The 23,147-nt window shown below is 33.4% G+C and overlaps 2 protein-coding genes across 8 annotated transcripts in view; one reads left to right on the forward strand and one right to left on the reverse strand.

Annotated features, from left to right (window-relative positions):
- The window catches only part of LOC139813676 (uncharacterized), a 47,305-nt gene extending 29,591 nt beyond the window's left edge, over positions 1–17,714 (reverse strand). Inside the window, exons 1-5 of one of the 6 annotated variants that reach the window (XM_071779307.1) lie at positions 14,707–14,914; positions 14,396–14,478; positions 4,984–5,124; positions 4,220–4,419; positions 3,740–3,867 (exon numbers count right to left, since the gene is read on the reverse strand). In XM_071779307.1, the coding sequence (XP_071635408.1) occupies positions 3,740–3,867; positions 4,220–4,419; positions 4,984–5,124; positions 14,396–14,478; positions 14,707–14,779 (625 nt within the window). In that variant the 5' untranslated portion in view covers positions 14,780–14,914. Of the gene's footprint in view, positions 1–3,739; positions 3,868–4,219; positions 4,420–4,983; positions 5,125–14,395; positions 14,479–14,537; positions 14,681–14,706; positions 14,915–17,617 lie in introns of those variants that run through there. The other 5 variants (XM_071779311.1, XM_071779308.1, XM_071779310.1 and 2 more) reach the window with 5 other exon arrangements.
- The window catches only part of LOC139813675 (uncharacterized aarF domain-containing protein kinase 5-like), a 122,582-nt gene that overhangs the window by 11,292 nt on the left and 88,143 nt on the right, over positions 1–23,147 (forward strand). Inside the window, exon 1 of one of the 2 annotated variants that reach the window (XM_071779305.1) lies at positions 15,020–15,035. The exons of the other annotated variant lie outside the window; for it this stretch is intronic. The gene's annotated coding sequence lies outside the window, so the exon portion shown is untranslated. Of the gene's footprint in view, positions 1–15,019; positions 15,036–23,147 lie in introns of those variants that run through there. 2 annotated transcript variants of the gene reach the window in all.

A 23,147-nucleotide genomic window follows, 5' to 3' on the forward strand; every position in this document is an offset into this window, starting at 1 on the left:
TGGGTAAAATGCTGTGCGAGAGCAATGTGTGATCCTATGAAATATCACAGCAACATAACGGCAACAGCTCGAATTTTGAATCAGACAATTTTAGATCGCAGCATAAGTTGCCAACAAGTTGTTGGCAAGTTGCTATACAAAATTGTTATATCGTGAAGGCATCAACTTGCCGACAAATGCGGACTCAGTTGCCACAATTCTGATAGCAACACATACTATGTTGTCGACAACATGCCAACAACAATGCAGACACGTTGCTATCTAGATATAGATCCTCTGTTAAGCATTTATGCCGGGATTACGATGAATTTAACGTAACGGAACGCGACGGACGCGAAGTAACGTAACGTGAACTTAAGAAATTACGATCGCCGCAACGTGAAGCAGCGTGAATTTCTAACCTTCTATTCACACCAAGCTGTCAAATCATTTCTGAAATGCACGCTGCTTCACGTTACGGCGATCGTAATTTCTTAAGTTCACGTTACGTTACTTCGCGTCCGTCGCGTCCCGTTACGTTAAATTCATCGTAATCCCGGCATTAATAGGTGTTTACGGCTACGGAATGCTTTGAAGCATTCCTTTTCTCCTTTCTTTCAATGAAAAAAGAAGGAGAAGAAGAACGTTTCAAACCATTTGTAGCGTCAAGTGGACCGCAGCCTACTTTTATCATGGGAAACTGCATATGCAGCCTCTATTGAGCGTTTAACGAGCGTTTACTCTTGTCGTTAGAAGAATAATTTTTATTAATGATAATGGAGGTTTTGAAACCGAATCTATACTTTTTGCCTCTCAGGAGGTCTGCTTATATACGCGGCTGGATGTATTTTAAATGCGACAAAGATGCGCCACCTATATAGCGGCGTTGTTGGAAGAGCGTTTGCTGAATGGAGGAAAAACGCTCGTGTTACAGCGTCGGGAAAAGCGTTTTTTAGGCGTTTCCAAGCCGTTTGCGTAAACGCCCTATAATTCGCCGCATTGAAAAAGTGTTTGTTGAACGGAGAGAAAACACTTTTGTCTTACGGCGTTGGGAAAAGCATTTGCTAAACGTTTGAAAAGTCTGACAACAAACTCTCTGCACGAAAGTGAATCAGCGTTTACTAAAGATGCTCTGAAAAGCGTCTCCTCAACATTGCAGAACTTTCACGAAACGTTATATATAGCGTTTGATAAGCGTTTTAAAAGCGTTTAAAATCTAACGACGTTGTGTAAGCGTTCTTACAAAGTTTGAAAGCGTATAAACTTTTAAAAAACCTTCATCGAACGGTTGTCAACGCTTCTTATTTTCGCCAGGGATGTATGGGGCAAAGTCGGTATAATGCTACAGACGCTAAGTGATTTTCGTACGTTTGAGGTGAAATATTGGAAAATTAGTGTGACGCGCAGAGACGCTTGTATATTGGGGAAAATTTTGGATAATTTTAATAAGATTTTCAGGTTGAATAAAAGCAGAGATTACCCTATAAGCGCGTAATATTATTTAATATTAAGTAATATTTTAGGCGTAATTTTAGAACATTAAATACAATATTCTAGTAATATTAATAGATAGTTATATGTTCGCTCCTGATAATATTATATAAATATTATATGAATATTATATGAAATAATATTATTTAATGTTATAAAAATATTTTAAATTTTCGGGAATAAACTATCAAACAAATAAACTATTTTTAATTTAATAATTAAAAAATTTATTAATATTTAATAAATAATAGTTCTAAAATTAATGTTACAAATGGTTATAAATATTATTTATTAATCAGTGTGAGGGATATGTGAGAATATATGAAAAAAATTATAAATTTTATTATTTTTATTAAATAAAATCTTTGTTTATAATTTTGTATAAATATTTGAATATTATAATAATATCCAAGGAATATTTTATAAACGTTAATTTGTTAGTATAGATCAGAATAATATTCTAAGAACTTTTTTATAATATTCCACTGATATTAAAACAGTATACCTATACTAAAGGATATTATGTGAAGTGGACATATAACATCAACAGAATAATCCTATAATATTAGAAAATATTATATAATATTCTCGGAATATTATAACAATGTTATTTTAATTTTTAATAGATAATATTAGTACAATATTCTAGGAATATTGTGTGCTTATAGGATACCTCCTTAAAAATTAAACATTAATAAACACAATACGCATTAATAAGTTTTTTTTTTTTCCTCCCAATTGCAATACTATTCCGGATAGCCAAATCTGTCGAGATTAATAATGTCGTAGATTTTGAGAGAGAGAAAGTAGCCGTTACAAATTTTGTCAATAGAATATCAGCAGAAATATAACAGAATCTGCTAACTGAATATAATGGCAGATTGACTGCAAAAACTAAACAAAATCTGCTGTTTCATATTTAAATAATGTATTTAATTTATAAATGTTTATGAAATGATAAATCGGTTTCTGCCTATAATTTGCTGTCAGATTATTTCGGCAAGTTCCGCCGATAATACACAAGTTTAATGCAGACATAGATGATACCGGATGTGTTGTAATATCTGAGTAAATCTGCTGCCAATCTGTTGTTATACAGGTAGTTTCCTTAATGGAGTACTAATAAAAATATATCTTGTTTCATCTAAAAATCAATATATCGGTCATAAAACTCTCAAAGAAAATCAATTAAAAATCTTGAAAAAAATGACGTTAATCAAAGTATTTTTCTTTTCGAGTATATCACTTTTCCCCTATATAATCTTTTCGTATCATTAAAAGTAAAAAAAATATTTCAGAAGGTCAAATTAAACAAAACAACTTTCCCGATAAGAAAATTGCGCAAATATTGTACAATAATTGCATCATTTCAATTGAGAGGAATTTCACAATTATTGTGCTAATTCTTTATAACACAGCGTTCTTAGGCAACATAAAATTTCTGATTGATATTTGCACAAAAAAAAGAAAGAGAAATTCAATTTTAGGTTTAAATTTTGCACAATTATTTTGTCATTTAGAAGCAAAATCACTCCAGCACACTTCAGCAAACACCGATATGTAACAGTTATGTATTATATCATTGTTATATATATGTATACCATCGTTCATTATATTTTACGTAGGAGAAAGGATGCCATCTATCGACGACCCAACAAACACAGAATATGCTATGTATTATCTACAGGACTAAGGCCTGGTTGTACCAACGTCGCATAACATTTAAGCTAAGCTTAACTCACTCTTCGTCTCTTTCTAACTGTCCTCTTAGAAAGAAACGAAGAGTGAGTTAAGCTAAGGTTAAATGTTATGTGACGTTGGTGCAACAGAACCTAACACATAATAAAACTCAAATATATTTCACAATTATTTCGCTATTATTTTGCAATTTCTTTCCAAATTTAATTTTGCAAATATTCCGCTAAAATAGTTCCTCATATCGATCGCTGCTGTCTTGCTGAAATACTATTTAGAAATAAATTGTGCAAATATTTATCAATATTTGCACAAAATATTGAGACATAATTGCAGCATATCCAGTTTTATCTAGATTTCATCATATGATGTTATAAATATTTTCCGATCGGGGTTGTATATAATTATTTCAAAAATGTATGATTCTCTAAAAGATTATAATGATGCTAGATCTGTCGATATTTTCAGAGTTACATTATGATATAAAGATTTATATATATATATGTATAACAGAAAGAGAATGGGGAGAGGGGAGAGAGAGAGAGAGAGAGAGAGGAGTCTAAAAAAAAAATACCTAAAAGATCTCTCACGTTTGTTTCTTCGCCAGTTGCGTTACCAGTTAGTATAACGCCGTCAGCTAAAAAAAATTCGGCAGCTTTTACCGTTTCCAACAAACTCACATCGGAAGTGATTACGTGGGAGCTGTAATAATACCAGAGAAAATTAACAAAAAATAATATATTTACGCAGAGTTATTTTCGTATAGAGTTATGACGTAAGAGTCGTATAATATAAACCGTATTGAAGGAAATCATACAATTTTGAGCATATTCCATTTTATTTTAAATTATTTTAAAAATGTTTACTATAATTTCATTTACAAATTGTAATTTAAGATGCAGTCAAAAAAAAAAATTCCATTTGTGATTCTTTTTTATAAGTAAAAAATTTGTTTTTTCTTTTTTCTTTTCAAACTTGCGAGAAACAGAGGAGAGGACAGAGAGAAGAAAGAAAGGGAAAAGAAAGACATTTAAATTGTTTCAAAATCTTATACCTATGTTTTTTTTTTACGTCAACGAAAACGAGAACGTTGTCTGCGTCGATTTGCCTTCTGTATCTTAATAAAGTTCCAGCATTTGAATCAATAAAGCCTTCATCAGCCACATGGGAGAAGACAAATCCTTCAGCCCTAATAAATTGCAATCCTGCAGCTTTGGCAACCGCGATCGCTTCCTTGTTGCATCCTGCGAGAATCTACAAAAAGTGATACTCGACTGATTCAATAATAACAATTTATTTAAACATACTACTGTATTAAGTATATATATAATTTATAATCACTAATTTATCATCAAATTTAATATTAATACAATGATTGAAAAACATTAAAAGCATTAAGAAATAGTATTAATATTAATAAATAATTCCATACATTTTATGTTACTAAAAATTTGTTACGCTCAAAAATTCATTATATGCTCAAAAAATTCTATTAAATATTTTTTATAGTATAAATACATTAAATAAAACAAAATTAAAAAATAAAATTGCCACTAATAAATTAGATAAACTTAATAATATAACTAATCTTACAAAAAAAATACATACAAAAATTTTATAATTTAATTTTATGATTTAATATAAAGTTTTATGCAATTAAGAAAAAAATGTGAAATCGACATAAGTCAACATGTTTGACATCGATAAATTTAATATGATTGTTCAAACTTATCGTCAAATAAATCGACGAATTCAAAACAAATAGAAAACAAGATGGAAAGATTTTAACAATTGTTTAACAACGCCGAACTTGTATACCTGAATGCCACACGTAATATTTTGTGGCGTGATTTTTCTAATTTCTGTGCAAATTCTAGTCATCATAGTTGTGACTTCCGGCGATATATCTTTTTGTTTAATATAAGGAACATCATGCATATTTTCAATCAGAATACCATCCTGAAAAGTACATTGGTATTCATTTCTTTTTCAAAAAATTACCTACTAATATAATGTTAGAAATAACCTAGTAAGCAAACTGCCCACAGTAAGATAATAAATTGGTAGATTCGCTTAGGTATTACAACAGATCCGGTACTATCTGGGTCCGCATGAAACTCGTGTTTTGCCGGTACGACCTGCCGATATAATCTGACAGCAAATTGTCAGCAGAAACCGAACAGAATTTATCATTTCATAAACATTTATAAATAAAATACATCATTTAAGTATGAAACAGCAGATTCTGTTTAGTTTTTGCAGTCAATCTGTCATTATATTCTGTTAGCAGATTCTATATTATTTTTGCTGACATTTTCTATCGACAAAATGTGTAGTACACTTTCGAGAACAAAATTTGTTCTCGACAGATTTGGCTATTCGAGAACCTATATATCATTATTAGAGATAAATAGGTAAAAAAAATGATAACAATTTATTGCTTTGTTACTACATTATTCAATTTTAGCCGTATCTTTACTATATCTTCGAATAAATTTTACAAATATGATATACAGTGTGTTTTGTTTTAATTTTACCAGGCAAATATCTCAGAAAATATGGAAGATACAGAAAAACGTTTCAGACAAAAGTAGAATATCAAGGGGGACAGATGATAAAAATATGGACTTGAGCTTGCGTGATCTTTTCAATGACAGAACAATGTGATCGATGTTTTCTTAAATGAAATCCTTCATTTTTATTGTAATATATTTTTGTAGCCCTTGTTGAGACGTTTTCAAAACAATATAATGAAGCTATCTTTTATTAAGAATTTCCTGAGATATTTTATATTTTGTCATGATACTTTTAATATAAAATATGAATTATCTCGTATTCACTTTTTGATGACTTTACCTTGATACTTTTATACGTAGAATAATGAAAGGAATCGAAAAATAATATTAATTTTTACATTTGCAATTTTGTAAAATTGAATGCGTTCACAAAATGTAATCAAATTTTTTAAAATAATTTTTTCTGTTTCTTTTTTTAAAACAATCGATTTCTTTCATTTCTACGTATAAAAGTATTAAGGTAAAGTGTGCTTTGAAAACGGCTCGACCAGAGCTACAAGAATATGCAATAAAAATGGGGAATTCCATTTAAGAAAACAGCGATTACATTGACCTGGCATTGAAAAGATCAATCCATATTTTCATCATCTGTCTCCCTTGATATCCTATAACATTTGTCCGAAATGTTTTTCCGTATTTTTCATATTTTTCGAGATGTTTGCCTGGGGAAATTAAAACAAAACACACTATATAACATTACTTCTATAATTCTATAATTTCTTTATATAAAATTCTAATTTAAAAGTACATATAAAAGTAAAATTTAAATGTTTGCAAAATGACAGATTGATGAATTCTGTTGTGATTATATCGCAGACTCTACCGATGTGATTATATTGTCCGCATCAGAATTCGGACACGTATGATTTCGGATCTCTTGTGATATCTAAGCAAATCTGCTGCCAATTTGTTGTCATACTGCAGGCAAATTGCTTATATACTGAATAGTTAGAACAAATTACAAAACAAATTAGAAACTTGCACATTACTTCCTCATCATTACAGATCGCTACCATTACTCCTATTTTATTTTGCTCACAAAGCTCCTCTTATGAGGAAGCTTGTATTTTATTTGATGCATATTAGTTAGTATTTATTAGTTTGGCTTCCTCATAGCTTTATGAGCGAAATAAAATAGGAACAATGGTAGCGATCTGTACATGGACAAAAAAAATTATGTTGTATCAAAAGCATCATTTTTTGTATGAGCAGCATCAGTGTTATTGAGATAAAATTTATTGATTTGAGAAGATTTATTTATCAAATCTTCAAGAATTATATATGAAATAGGGGTAGAAAAGACTAAACAATTTAATAGAATTATAAATAGCCCGATAGCTCAAAATTGGTGGAAGTTAGAGCAACCACGGACATTTCTCAAAAAAATCAAAATTTTATAAAGAAAGAACGCTTTTATCGATTATCGTCAAATTCAATACCAATACCTTCTTTTAATAATACTGGTAATTATTTACAATAACTAACACAGCTCGGATTACTTTGACCTTGACATATGTTGTCAAGGTCACCCTCCTGAGTGACCTTCAGAAGGTTTTAGCCGCCGCGGCGGTCATTATGTTTATTAAAAAGTTATAAACAAGTTATAAACAAAAAAGTTTGAAAAATATAGCAGCTATTTTGAGTATTGGAAAGCATAAATGACTGAAATAACTGGTGCACATTTGTGCAATAAGTTAAAGTGAAACAAAATATACTTGTCTCACTCTAATTTAATTGTATTACTGATGTGCACCACTTCAGGAAGTTCTTCAAAACGGAACACACGTATAAATGTTCTTTCAATGACCACGTTCAGCAGAACGTTTTGTAACTGTTGGAAGTTTTCTAAGCTCAGATTTGTCCGATGACAAATAGATTAAGACCAGTAGGACAAAATTTTTGCATAAAATAAATTATTTTATCCATGCACATATATCCACTTATTTACTTAAATTAATTTTGTCCTACCGGTCTTAATCTATTTGTCATCAGACAAATCTGAGCTTAGAAAACTTCCAACAGTTGCAAAATAAACGTTCTGCTAAACGTAGCCATTGAAAAAACATTTATACGTGTGTTCCGTTTTGAAGAACTTCCTGAACTGATGCACATATCAGTAATTCAATTAAGTTAGAGTGAGACAAGTATATTTTGTTTCACTTTAACTTATTGTACGAATGTGCACCAGTTCAGGAATTTCTTCGAAAAAGGCGTCATAGATGGTATATGTATAAAGCTTCTAGAACATTCTCACGCATACCTGGTAAAAATTACCGTTAGAAACAGTTAGAAACAGATAGAATTTCTGACGGTATGTAACGGAATCCTATCCTCTGTAACTGTAAGCTTGAAAAGAAAATTCTAGCCCTATCCGTTTCTGTAAGCAGCACTATTGTATCTGCAAATACAGACATAAAATGTAACGACGTATAACTGTATCTAATGGAAATCTATCGGCATACAGCATCTATAAGCTTTTGCAATAGAAAAACTTGTCTGTTTCTGTCCGCATTCTGTACGCATCAGATGCTGACGGTATCTATCCGTAATTGCGGATACCGCATCCATCTGCATCTGTACGCAATGTCGACCTATAGAAATTTGTCTGCAACTACGGTTACGAATCCTGTCTGTTTCTGTCCGCATTCTAGTACGCATCAGATGCTGACGGTATCTATCCGTAATTGCGGATACCGCATCCATCTGCATCTGCACGCAATGTCGACCTACAGGAATTTATCTGCAACTACGAATACGAATCCTGTATGTTTCTATCCGCAGTCTGTACGCATAAGATGCTGACGGTCTATCCGTAATTGCGGATACCGCATCCATCTGCATCTGTATGCAATGCCAATCTATAGGAATCTGTCTGTAACTAATACGGATACGATTCCTGCCTGTTTCAGATAGGAGTTGAATTTTTTCTTCAACGTTGCTGTTAGAGCGAACAGGATTTCGTTAGATATTACCAGCGACTATATCAGCGACTATATAACAGCAACGTTGAAGAAAAGATTCAACTCTTATCTGAAACAGGCAGGAATCGTATCCGTATAGTTACAGACAGATTCCTATAGGTTGGCATTGCATACAGATGCAGATGGATGCGGTATCCGTAATTACGGATAAATACCGTCAGCATCTGATGCGTACAAAATGCGGACAGAAACATACAGGACTCGTATCCGTAGTTGCAGACAAATTCTTATAGGTCGACATTGCGTACAGATGCAGATGGATGCGGTATCCGTAATTACGGATAAATACCGTCAGCATCTGATGCGTACAGACTGCGGATAGAAACATACAGGATTCGTATCCGTAGTTGCAAACAATTTCCTATAGGTCGACATTGCGTACAGATGCAGATGGACGACGATTCGCGACGACGCCGCTAGGGGGCGCATGATAGAAAGCGTTTCTCACATTTAAAATACAACCAACCATAATATATAAGCAGGCGTTTTATCAGGCGACAACCAGAAAAATTACAGTGTCGTAACTGGAGGAATCCCTTCTCCTGGCGTTTAAAGGTAGAATCTACCTGATAACTACAAACCTCCCACAATGTACTGTGACGTGACAAATGCGCGTCCCCGTTCCGGATGAGAGCTCGGCCGAGGGGGACGTCAGGGGTGGTGCCTCCGCCCGAGACGGGCGGAGCGCGAGCGTTAGGTTAGATTAATATCGTTTAAAGAGACTTACAGGGAGGTGCGGAACAGGTGGCCGCGGTCACATGTAACGGCATATGCCGCGCCGTGGGACTTGCAGGAGGAGCAGCCGGAGGTCCACGGGGATGGGCGGCCGACGGCGGGTCACGCTGAGGCACGGACGGTGACAGGGAGCCCGCCAAAGAGCACCATAAGCAGCACGAATTATCCGCGGCACGAGTCACCTTCCACACGCATACGGAGGACTCGCGGAGGGGGACGTCCCGACGAAGGTCCCCGTAGAAGGGATCCCGCCACCGGTCGACGAGTCGCGATCTGGTCAACCGGACCGTCGAAGCACCGGTTTGTGAGCCGCGGCTTGGACAGCCGGACTCACGCAGGCGGGTTTAAAGTTACCGCCGGCGGACGGGAGCAGCTGCGAAGGGCGCTCCAGTAGGGCGCGCCGATCGCCTAGTGACACCGGCAGCGCCATAGGGGCAGCACCCGATAGGGCAAGAGTCACCGGCGCGCGGGAGTGCGCAAGCTCAGCGTGATCCCGCCAGGCCCGCATCTCGCCACTGTCGTGCGAGCCGGCAAATAAAGAGGTACCACCCAGCCCTCCGAGGATTGCCACGTCGAGCTGCCGGATCATCCAAAAACTTGTAAAGCCACTGCTCAGCCCTTTTCTCAAGGTAGAATTGTGCATATTAAAGCCCTCCTGGGGGCCGCGTTGTGCCGCGAAACTAAGGATCTCCGTAAAAGGCAGCAAGATCGAGGAATACCGCGGGAGGGCCCGTTCGACAAAGTCATCGCGGGTGCCCGTCTCGGGGGCGAGAAGTCGCGGCCGCCGGCAGTCAGAACGCGTCCTTATTGTCTGGGTGATTATGTTCGTAAATCGTAATCGTCGTTGTGAACCGTGTCGTGTTGCGTAGCGGGACGAGTCCGGAGTGGCGTCTCCGTAGCCACGTTTTTTGGGACTCGCGTAACCGGGAGGTTCGCGGTCGTTTCGGGAATCGCGTAATCAGGAGATTCGCGAGGAATTCGGGACTCGCGTGATCGTGCGATCCGCGGTCGATTCGGGGCTCGCCCACGCGCGTGAGCGGGGCGGCCATTCCGGCTTTGTAAAGTGGCCTCGTGCGCGTGTAATTTAAGGCCACCGGCGTTTCGTTTACATAAGAAGTCGGCACCGAAGCCGTTAGCGTTGCGTATGACTCGTTCGGTTATCTTGTGTTAGTTGTAAGTAAATGTTAATTGTAAGTGAACTGCGTTTCAGCGAGGGAAAGCGGCCCCTCCGCGTAAAAATAAGTCGCGCGTACCGCGAGATTCAGGGAGGGAGTAATCGTACGTAGAGCGATGCCGCGAGAGTAAGGGTGGATTCCATGGGACTTATGTCGGGAAATATTAGAGCGAAATCGAGCGGGATCGCTACACCACTTGGCGAGGACGTGCCTGTGGCACCCGTGGCGTAACTTTCCGCGCCCGCTTGGACCTGCTGTACGACGCTTAAAATTCTCTGGCATGTTTACCTGTGTTTACCGTTCCACTGCCTTAAATATATTATTTTCTTGTTATGGACCTGTGATTCGAGTGTGTTAATTGCGCCACGCTATCTCTCCTCTTCCACCCGCGATTAATCGACGAAACTCACGCCTGAGAAAACTGCGATGCGTATATCGTGGTGTGAGGAATCGCACCTGGCGCCCAACAAAATTCAGTCGAGCTACCATCAGGGTTTCGGAGAGAATTATCGCGATCCCGGAAAAATAATTATAGACAGCTTTAGGGCCCTTTAATAAAGAAAAGCAACGGCGCGCTCCGGCCCGGCTGGCGAGACCGGGCGGACATCGTCGTTGTCGTCACAGTACATGTATTTGCAGTAATAAAAAATGAATAATATGCATTTGCAGTTAGAAACGGATAGAGCGGGCAAATCATAATTGCATGCAAATGCAGATAGATATCCTGCCTGGTTTTGCAATCAGATGCCTATCGGCAGATAGACATTCAAAACTGGTTGCGTATAGAAACGGATAGGATTCGTAATTACGTTTGCGCATAAATTCGGATAAGTTCCGTTCCGTTAGGAATCAGTTAGATGCAGTTAACCTTTCCTACCGTCTTTGCGTACACAGGCTTATAGAATCTGCAACACTTTTCATCTGTTTCTATCCGTAATTGCAGGGAAAGAAACGCATAGTAAAACAGTCAGAAACGGATAGAATACACGTTCTATCCGTTTCTAACGGTAACTTTTACCAGGGATGTCTCAAAGACGTCATAAACACGTTCAATAGACGTAAAAAGTAGGAATTTTAAATGTCTTTATCGAAAATGTTTTTATCATTAAAACAAAACGTTTCTATAATAGGTTTTTAAACGTTATTTTATCGGAAAAAAAAACATTTCATTGAACGTTTTTTGAATGTACATTTTTACTCATGAGAAACGTTTCTAAAAATCGGTTATAAAACGTTTCGGAAAAACGCTTGTAAAACATTTCTGAAACGTGTATGTGCTACCTGGGTTTTATGATAATATGTTAAAAGTAGTATGTACAAGAAGCTTATTTATGCATGACTGTGAAAATAAGTGCAATTTATTTGTATTTTCTGCCCATTGAATTCAGCGGAAAATCGTAGCCATTAGCGATTTGTTAATTAGCATCACTATATAATAAAACAATCTTATCTATATTCACTGACTGCAAAAATAAGTGTCAAAAATGTTCACTGCCTCCCGTACTATATGTAATTCTCTAAGATTTGGTTGTTTAGACCTAGCTTTATACACGATCAAAGGTTCATATACAAAGATTTATGAAAACAAAGCTTCCTCTATGAGGAAGCAAAAACAAATGTTTAAAACATTGTAATAGAATGTGAGAAAAGTAGAAGAAAGTAGATAAAATTGAAATAAAAATGTGTAATTTAATTCTGTTGAGCCAAAGTCCTAGAGTATAGGATTATGAAATAAGTATTAAATTATATGTATTGTAAACTGTAAACCGGAGGTTATAAAAAAAAATAAGAATATAAATAATATAGTAATGTTATATGTCAAATTTTTGATATAAAATATAATTTAAGTGTATTTAATATTTACTCTCTCTTTATAAAATCTATTAAAATGGTAATCTACTAAAATGGTTTATTAAATAGTATAAATTAAATGGTTTAACAAGAATATTTTATTTTATAGAAAACATGCGAGTAATGTGGAAGAGTAGTGGAATTACTAACTGCTGGATCCCTAACCTAACTTAACGTATACAAATAAGCGGCAATGTAGTACAAAGTGTCATGTAGTTATAGTACGTTAGTGTTGGTCTACAACTTTGCTTTAAAGGGTATTTAAGCTCTAAGCCGTAAGAAATTGACCAATCACAATTGAGTATTCTTCTCACATTCAATTGTGATTGGTCAATTTCTTACGGCTTAGAGTTTAAATATCCTTTAAAGCAAGGTTGTATATAGACCACCATTTATAGTACGTGCAATTTAAGATTTTGTGCGTATCACTAATTGCATAAGGTTAGTTTAAATTGTTATTTTACAGTTAATCTACTTCACAGATTCTTAGTCATGTTTCGTTACATGTAAAATTAAGATAGAGCTTTTGTGTAATTTATTTAGCAAGTGTCAGATGGTGTACATTTCTATGATAATAAAGTAAAAATGGCGATGTCGAGTAATGAAGATTGCGAATAGTTTGTATAACCCGCTACTTTTATAAGTATTTCAGACTATATAGCTATTCTTCTAGCTTCTTTTTTTTTAGGAGTAATATATTTATTATAATAAATATATATATTATGGGTATATATTATTATGAGTAAGAGTTTTAAACATGTTACATTTGTATATGACATTACAGAAAGTACAAAGATTTAAGTTTATAATAAATTATAATATAATAAATATATAATAAAATTGTTATTATAGACTATTTGATCATTAATATGTATCAAAATACAAAATAATTATTTTTTTGCAAGATTAATGATTCTCCATTACCCTTACAAAATCTACCTTAAAAAATTAATAACGTTAAACTTACTATAGATAAACGAAATTTATTAAGAACACATCAAATATTTTTTGTTAGATTCCGATAACTCTGGCGCCTTAATTTGACGATGGTTTCTGGTAGTACTTTTAATGCTGAACAAAAAATGATACAGGTCTTATAGGGCTAACTGCTCTGGTTTTCGAGATATACAGTGTTAAAATTAAAAATAAATAATATGAATTTTTAAATAATATATCTATGCTAAGCACAAATACTGTTATACTTCACGTAAAGAATTTACACAAGAACACGCATACCTTTTCCACTTGAGACAAAAACGTAAACAACGTAAGATATTTCGAGGTCTACTTTCTCTCTTCTGACTTGAATATAGGGCGAGACAAGGTTTATCATTGTCACGGTTCGTGTTTTCAACTTTTCACGCGGACCGTGGTTCACCCCCACCTCCACCCTACTTTCGGGGGAAATGTGGTAGCCCCTCCCTCGTTTACATGTGTACTGTTTATACACACACAATTGAAGTATTATTTAAAAATTCATATTATTTATTTTTAACTTTAACACTGTATATCTCGAAAACCAGAGCAGTTAGCCCTATAAGACGTATATAATTTTTTGTTTAGCATTAAAAGTAGTACCAGTAATCATCGTCAAATTAAGACGCCAGAGTTATCGGAATCTTGCCATACTTTTTGGCATTACAACTCACAAGAAAACTAAATTTTGTTATGTTCAACAATTTTCAAGATATCATAAAAAAGACTAAGGATATTCCACAATATCCGCATTTCCTCGAGTAGCCAAAAACTAGTTTTTTCTTAAATTATTTATAATTTGGATTTAATCTCACAATTTTGTTAATTAAAAATCAATTCTGAAGGCAAGAAATCCGCGTATGAAAAATGGCTTAAGAAAGTTTTAGAACATTCTATATAAGTCAATATTATTAGCGTATTAATCTGAATAATTTACCACACAACAATCGACATATATTGATGTCTCTTTTATTGCATTTTCTACGATCTTTTCGCTGCAGCCTTCATATTTTGGTGTCCCTACAAATAAACATATAAATTTGTTTTCTTTTTCTAAAATATTTCTAAAGTTTACTTACTCCCTCTCTCTTTCTCTAGAATATATCATGTAAAAGAAAATGAAAATTGATTAGATTGCTATAAATTTTTGCAATTAGTTGGTCATCTTTATCGAACTTAATTAAGCGATTTAGAAATCAATTGTATTACGCGACAAGCAAATGCGGGATAGACGCGAGTTTGTGTTACCAGGGAGTGCTCCCACATGCACCATTCCTATAACTGAGCAGGATTGCGGAAATAATTTTCGGAATCTCAACATCTTGAACAACGAACAGCTGAATCGTTTATGATTTAGCACCGATGACGTGATAGCACGATCGTTATATCACGATAATCAACTATTCTGAGCCACTTGTTGACACGCTGGTTACTGATTCGCTTATCTCACCACATTGGATTCTCGATAATTCTTTTTTTTATAGCGTTTCTTTGCACATGCGCACGAATGTTCAATGTGCGTCTCTTGATCTGACATCGAAGCATCTATCTTCGCGTGACTGTGATAATCATATACTGTGCGTACTAAAAGTTTCGGAACTGCCAATTATCTCAGAAAGTATTGGTTTATTGGAAAAATGTTTCAGATAAAAGTTGGAGGGTTCAAAGTGGGCCAATAGACGATCTTATTAGATTTTAGGTCCGAGGCCCGTGTTAAGCTTATTATTAGAAGGACCTCGGACCCAAAATCTAATAAGATTGCGTCTATTTGTCCACTTTTAACCCTCTAATTTTTATCTGAAACATTTTTTCACTAAACCAATACTTTTCCCTGGTGTTTTACAATTTTTCACGCGAAAATTATGTGAAATTCTGAATTTCTTATGATGTACCTAATTACAACTTTTTAGATTATTTTCACGTAATTTTTACATAAACCTACGCAATTTAGGCCATGTTTATAGTTTTTCATAAATTTACGTAGAAAGTTTTTATGCAACTATAACTTTTTAGATGTAAATACGTGATATGTTCAACATTTTACAACAAACTATGCTGCTTGTTGATAAGGATTAAAAAATTAGATGATTATTTATAAGTTGTTGTATATCTTATTTAGTTATTTTTATGTGCGTGATGTTGCATCTAACACAAAAAAATATATTTTATATTTATAAGATAAAAAAAGTATTTTTTATATTTAATACAATTATTAAATATAAATATTATATGCTTGATAAAATTATTTAAAAATACGTAAATAAATATAAGTAAGACATTTCCAACAATTTATCAAAAATTGCTTCGCAGACCTCTGCACTATATGACACCAGAGGTCACTTAAGCTGATCGGCAGTGAAGAACATCGTAATTAGGCCTCTCAAGCTCTCCTCTTATACTAGCGCGTGATGATTTTTGATTATGATAAAATGTCGCGTGATAGCCGCATCGCGGCAGCGCGCGGTACTAGCGCGCTTACGATTGGTTATGCTTTAAACCTTTATACTTAAGAAACTATTTTATTTAAAAAATGACATGCACTGGAAAAGGGGCTGTATTAATTGAAGAAACAATTACTCTAAACGGATGATTATGCTTGTGGATATGGGTTGGTAGACAGAGCTATACTATTATCCCACCCCACATTCCAGTCCAAGAATATAAAACTAGTTATCAATTTGTTAAGAAATAACGGTTATCCTTTAGATCTTATCTTTAAAAGAATCAACTTAAGATTGAATACATTATTCAATGGTAAACTTAAACAGGATACAATGAATGTAGGTGATAATAACGAGACTGAAGACAGTTTAAGTGAAAATAGAAGGAAGATCATTGTAATGCCATTTATTAATAAGATTTCAGAAAAAACAGCTCATCTTTTCAACAAAAAAGAACACAGTATAGGTTACAGAGTTCTTAACAAATTGAACAAAGTCATTAACACACACAAAGATGGCAATGCATTGGTCTCAAATAACAATGTAATTTATAGAATAAATTGTAATGATTGCGATGCTTCTTACGTGGGACAAACAAAGTGACAACTTAAAACAAGAATCGACGAACACAAAAATAATTATAAGCTAGATCCATCAAGACATTGGGTTACACCCTGAATTTAGGCCGCGGCCTATACCTCAAATTCGACCTAAATTATTTAGGCCGCCTGCTGTAAACACTTGATAGGCGACCGGACCTGGCTTCAGGTCAGGCCGCGTATTTTAGTGACCCGACCTGAAATAAGCCGTTATCATTTGCGGTGTAAACGCGTGACACGTCCTAAAAGCTTTATTTGCTTGTTTGGATTTGCTGCAGTTTCACAGTGACAAGAGCCGTCAAGCAATTTATATTTACAAAATGAATAAAAAGTCGTGTCCGAAAAGTTTTTACAAAAATTCGTGTTCAGCAACTGCTGCTGTTCCTGTTCCTGTTCCTGCCCTTGTTCCTGTTCCTGATTCGTGTGATAATGATGGGATGATTGGAGATAAAACTTTAAATCAGTCATCGAAAAGAACGAAATCAGAAAAAGTCAAAGGATTGAACTAGACAGACATCGAAACACAGATTTTTATTCAATTATGCATCAAAAAACGAATAATTCAATTAATGGACGGAAAGCGCCATAACCATATTGATATATACAAATCACTAGAACCGAATATGAAAGAAATGGGTTTTATTAAAACTGGCGCACGGGCGGCGGTGTGGTCTAGTGGTAGAGCGCCAGACTCGTAATCTGAGGAACCAGGTTCGAGTCCACTAGAGCCATGAAGCATGGAATGTTTTTCCGATAGCTGCGCCCCTCCGTGCAAGATAGGCTCTTGTGCGGAAAAAACTGGGCTCCGTCTTTCAGAAAAAGACGTTAAGCCGTTGGTCCAAAGGGTTAAAGTGAGAGGAGAAGGATAGTGTTGGTAGTAGATTGCGAACCCTGCGGGGATATGCAATAAATGACGAATTTTTTTTGAGTGCAATATAAATATAAATATTAATTATCCTAACTGGCAGTAATTTATTAATATCAACGACGTTTCGACCTCTACTTTGGGTCCTTATAAAGTTAATTTAACAATGCTGAAACGACATAAATTGCCGATAATACACAAATACAGAATGCAAATTGATAAACAATGATACAAAGTACAAATATTAAACTTACATATATAATTGTGCAGAGATTGGAAAAATTCTTTGTCATCATTAACATTGTGTAGCCGGGCGATGGAACAAAGGAAATATAAAACTTAGCGAGGCATGACCGTCTCGTATAAAGCCCGAAGAACGAATGATAAATACGTCACAAATAATCACCGAATACAGTAAATAACATAGAAGGTAATGTTTAAAGCAAAAATATTATTTGATCGTAGACCAATGGCAAATTTTCCGTGTTTTTCTGGGAGTTAATAGCGTCTGTATGCTTTTTAATAAACAACCATTTCCAAAATTTCACGTTTTTTAAAATTCTGTTCTTTATGTAAAATTTTGACATCTTGCCATTTGAAGTTATGATCAAAATCCATTCTGTTTGCTGACCACCGAGTGTTGATTGGAATGCTTGTTAATGTCTGCGCAATGTTCTTTTATGTGAGTTTCTAGATGTCTCTTAGTCTGACCAATATAACACCCGAGTCGAAATTTTACTCCTTCTTTCGACCTCTTATTTTTCACATCTCAGGATTCTGGAGGATTTTGATAGGTTTTAATTGTATTGTACTTAGCTCCTACTTTGTGCCTGAAAACGGCAGAAAATGGACTGTTTCCCATTTTGAGGTTTAAAAGAGGAGTTATCGGTAAAACCCTCCTAAACCTCCTAAAACCCTCTAGATCCTACACTGATAGAAAAATGTACTAAATTTTAATTAATGTTTTCTTCAATAGTCCTTATAAAGTATTTTTTTAATTCAGTTAATATTTTTTGAATGAAAAAAATATTCATTCAATTGAAACAAATTTTCTAAACCTAATAAAATATTTACTGAATTCAAAAAAATACTTTATTAGGATTGTTTGAGATCGTAATAAACGGCATCTCGAAAACCGCGTTCAGTTGCATGACAGCGCATGCACTATTGCGACAATGAATATTCGCGTAACATCTCGCATTACAGAAATCGCATCGCTGCAAATTCACAGCATGGATCCTTCCAATATTCGCTTTCGAGAACATTCTGCAATAACAATTCTGTGACAATAATAAAGTCAAGCTAACGGTTCGCAATAACAAGGTCTCAAACAAAGGAAGGATACAAGCTGTAAACAATTCTGGCGAAAACATGTAACGATCGTCGAATTGAACCATGACGCAGGCACGGTGACGTAGGTCACCAAGGGCCAATCACCTTCCCGAAAATGGGTGGAAATTTCTGGAAAGAGCCTCGTTTCGGGAGGTGATAAAAGCCCTTCGCCGTGCCGCGGCGAGCAGAGTACGCTTTTGGTTTTTTCGCTCGCAACACGTATCGCTATACGACCGCTTTATACACCGCTTTCCGCGAGGAAATCTATTCTGCTTGCTATCGCTGCTTGCCATTCGAACGCCTGTGCGTGTTACCGCTTTCTACGTTTGTTAAATCTAAAAGAAACACTCTGTAAATAACTGTATATATATGATTTTGGAACATTATAAACTCTTAATCTTGGTTACGTGCTGTGAACTTTACTGTGGTCGTCCTTCACCTCGCGCCTTCCCGCGCAACCTCGCGCTTCCGAACAAGGATTATTGGAAAAAACATTTATTATAGTACATTTTATTATCAATGTATTAATTTTTACTACTTTTTAAATCGTAATGAAACATGTTCCATATCACGTACATCATCGGTGATTCATATAGTATAGGTTTTGGTAAATTTAGCAACGAGATACGGTTGTGACTTTGACTTATGTTGTCGTATCTCGTTGCTCTGTTAAATGCAATATTTATCTAGATTTATTATTTAGAATCTAAGATTTTTATATTAAAAAAATATTACCGCAAAATATTTTATAACATTGTTAATAATCAGATACATATAGACATACATGTATCACAATTAATAATGTTATAAAATTTATATAATAAATCTTTTTTTTATTAACCATATGAAACACAATTTAAATAAAAACTCCACTGCAAGTCACCGATAATATACATGACATAGAGCATGTTAATATGATAATGTGGTAAATAGCATATAGGGGGGAGAGTCAGAAAAAATCTAAGAGATCGCACACGTTTGTTTCTAAGGTACAAAGGAACATATATTTATTTGCTTACACTTTTTTATCTACTTGTTCATGTACTCTTGCATACTATATAAATTAAACTCATATTATATCATAACAAAAAAAAATTTTTTTAACCATTTAAAACAATTAATATATGTATTGTATCTTAATAAAAATTAAAATTAAAATTTAGTTTCAACAAAATTAAAATTAAAATTAAAAAATGTCTTGATACTAATTGTGAGTATCTTAAAATGAAATATCTTAATACTAATAAAACTTAAAATTAATACCTTAATACCAAATAACTAATCGCATATCACAAATGCCATTTAACAAATAATATTAATAATATGGAATTAAGGAGTCTGGATTACCGATTGAAATCAAAGTAAGAAAAGAAAAGAGAAAAAAAGAGAGGGGGGTCTCTGCATTTGTCTACGAGATAAATTCTAGGGCCAGAATATAAACCAGAGTCACAAGAATAAGAGCAATTCCAAGATCTCAAGACGAGATTAACCTTGCAGAGCTCCTTGTACTACTACGAACAATGTCGATCTTCCAATTTGGCGTCCCAAATGAGAATATCGGAAGGGCCCTGCTCGCTGGACCGGACTCCTCGCCTCAATTCTCCCTCTCGGACGCGAGCTGCCGCAGCTCTCCTTTTCCTGGCGGTGAGCTCTCCTTGGGAAGTCGAATCTCGCTCGATTGGTCTCCAGAATATGTGCCGCTTAGCTCAATCAGTTACGAAAGAAGGAAAACGTACTCGTCTCGTCCGAAGAAACGCAGCAAGAGCGGCCATGACACTGAACGAGAGCGAGGAAGGAGTGGGGGCGCTTTGAAAGTGGCGACCACGCGTCGCGCCATCTACATCTGAATGAAACGATCGGGCGTTTGCAAAACGCGAAGGAATTCGAGCGCAATATCTGAAGTAAGTAATATTTGAAGTAAATATTAAATTAATATTAAATAAATGTCAAGTAAATGTTTCTTTAAATCATTATTGCAAATAAATAATTAATGTAAAATAAATATTACATTACTGTCGAATAAATGTTAAATAAATGTTTTTTCAAATCATTATGGCAAATAAATAGTTAATGTAAAATAAATATTAAAATAATGTCGAATAAATGTTAAATAAATGTTTTTTTAATTTATTGCAAATAACTTACTAATGTAAAACAAATATTAAATAAACGTTAAATAAACGTTTAATAAATATTTTTTCTAAATTATTACTTCAAATAAATAATCAATGTGAAATAAATATTTAATAAACAATAAATAAATATTATTTTTACAATGAATTGTACAAATGTATAATTAATAAAAAATGAATATTAAAAACACATTTAAAAACATTGTCTGTTGATTGGGCAAGAGCTTGAATAAATAAATACCAGTCCATATTCAATTATCGTAAATTTAGTAATATGTAAATATATGAAGATAAGTAATTATAAGAAGTAATAACAAAAAGAAAGATGTTTTGTAATAGTTTTGTATATATTTAAAATGTCCTACCTTTAGTTGCACATACGCATGCGTACTCATACATACACACATTCTTTTAATTTTATTTTGAATTATTTTAATAAATAAAGAAAAAAGAGAGAAAGAAGGAAAAAATAATATAGAAAAATACAATTTTATATAAATAATCGTTTATACGTCATATATAAAATTATTTTTTTTAGTTATCAATAATATAACTATTATTATTAACCTAATAAAATTCTTTTTAATTTTGTTTTTACTATTTTTGATTAAATTAGTAAATAGAGAAAACCGTTATTATAAACATTTATTATAAACGTTATTATAAACGTTTAATAAATCATATATAATATTTAATCGAAAATATAATAAACCTATAATAATAAAAATAAACTAAATGCAATAAATAAATTAAGAAAACGTTAGGAACATTAAAGTAACCTAACACCTACTTTGATACTTTAAGCAGTCACATCACCCTATTTTAAATCTTTTCAACCTCTGGCTCCTATTTAGAATTTAGAATCTGAAAATTCTGTTTGAATTAAGAAATCATATGCTCCTACTTTAATGTTCCTAACGTTTTCTTAATCTGTTTTGATGTCAACCTATATATAGAACTGTTATTTTTATTTAGTTTATTTTTATTATTATAGGTTTATTATATTTTTGATTAAATATTATATATGATTTATTACGTTTATAATAACGTTTATAATAAATGTTTATAATAACGGTTCTCTCTATTTATTAATTTAATCAAAAATAGTAAAAACAAAATTAAAAGAAATTTTATTATGTTAATAATAATAGTTATATTATTGATAACTAAAAAAATAATTTTATATATGACGTATAAACGATTATTTATATAAAATTGTATTTTTCTATATTATTTTTTCCTTTTTTCTCTCTTTTTTCTTTATTTATTAAAATAATTCAAAATAAAATTAAAAGAATATGTGTGTATGTATGAGTACGCATGCGTATATGTGCAACTAAAAGTAGGAAATTTTAAATATATACAAAACTATTACAAAACATCTTAGATTTTTTCTGACTCTCCCCTCTATATGCTATTTACCACATTATTATATTAACATGCTCTATGTCATGTATATTATCGGTGACTTGCAGTGGAGTTTTTATTTAAGTTGTGTTTCAGATGATTAATAAGAAAAAGAATTATTATATAAATAAATTTTATAACATTATTAATTGTGATACATGTATGTCTATATGTATCTGATTAATTAACAATGTTATAAAATATTTTGCGGTAATATTTTTTTAATATTAAAAATCTTAGATTCTAAATAATAAATCTAGATAAATATTGCATTTAACAGAGCAACGAGATACAACAACATAAGTCAAAGTCACAACCGTATCTCGTTGCTCCGTTAAACGCAATTATAAATTTACCAAAACCTATACTATGAATCACCGATGATGTACGTGATATGGAACATGTTTTATTACGATTTAAAAAGTAGTAAAAATTAATACATTGAATCAATGATAGTAAAATGTACTAAATTTCAATAAATTTTTTCTCCAATAGTCCTAATAAAGTATTCTTTTGAATTCAGAAAATATTTTATTAGGTTTAGAAAATTTGTTTCAATTGGATAAATATTTTTTTCATTCGAAAAATATTAACTAAATTAAAAAAAAATACTTTATAAGGACTATTGGAGAAAACATTAATTAAAATTTAGTACATTTTCTATCAGTGTAAGATCTAGAGGGTTTTAGGAGGTTTTACCGATAACTCCTCTTTTAAACCTCAAAATGGGAAACGGTTCGTTTACTGCCTATTTGAGGCACAAATTAGGAGCTAAGTACAATACAATTCTTATATAAATAGAACCTATCAAAATCTTCCAGAATCCTCCCAGTAAGCAAAAAATCATTATAATACAGTCATTTTAGACGAACATATGGCTTCTGTGCAAAAAAATAGAATTTCTTTTTTAATC

The sequence above is a fragment of the Temnothorax longispinosus genome, chromosome 5, assembly GCF_030848805.1.
Source record: "Temnothorax longispinosus isolate EJ_2023e chromosome 5, Tlon_JGU_v1, whole genome shotgun sequence".
NCBI lineage: Eukaryota > Metazoa > Arthropoda > Insecta > Hymenoptera > Formicidae > Temnothorax > Temnothorax longispinosus.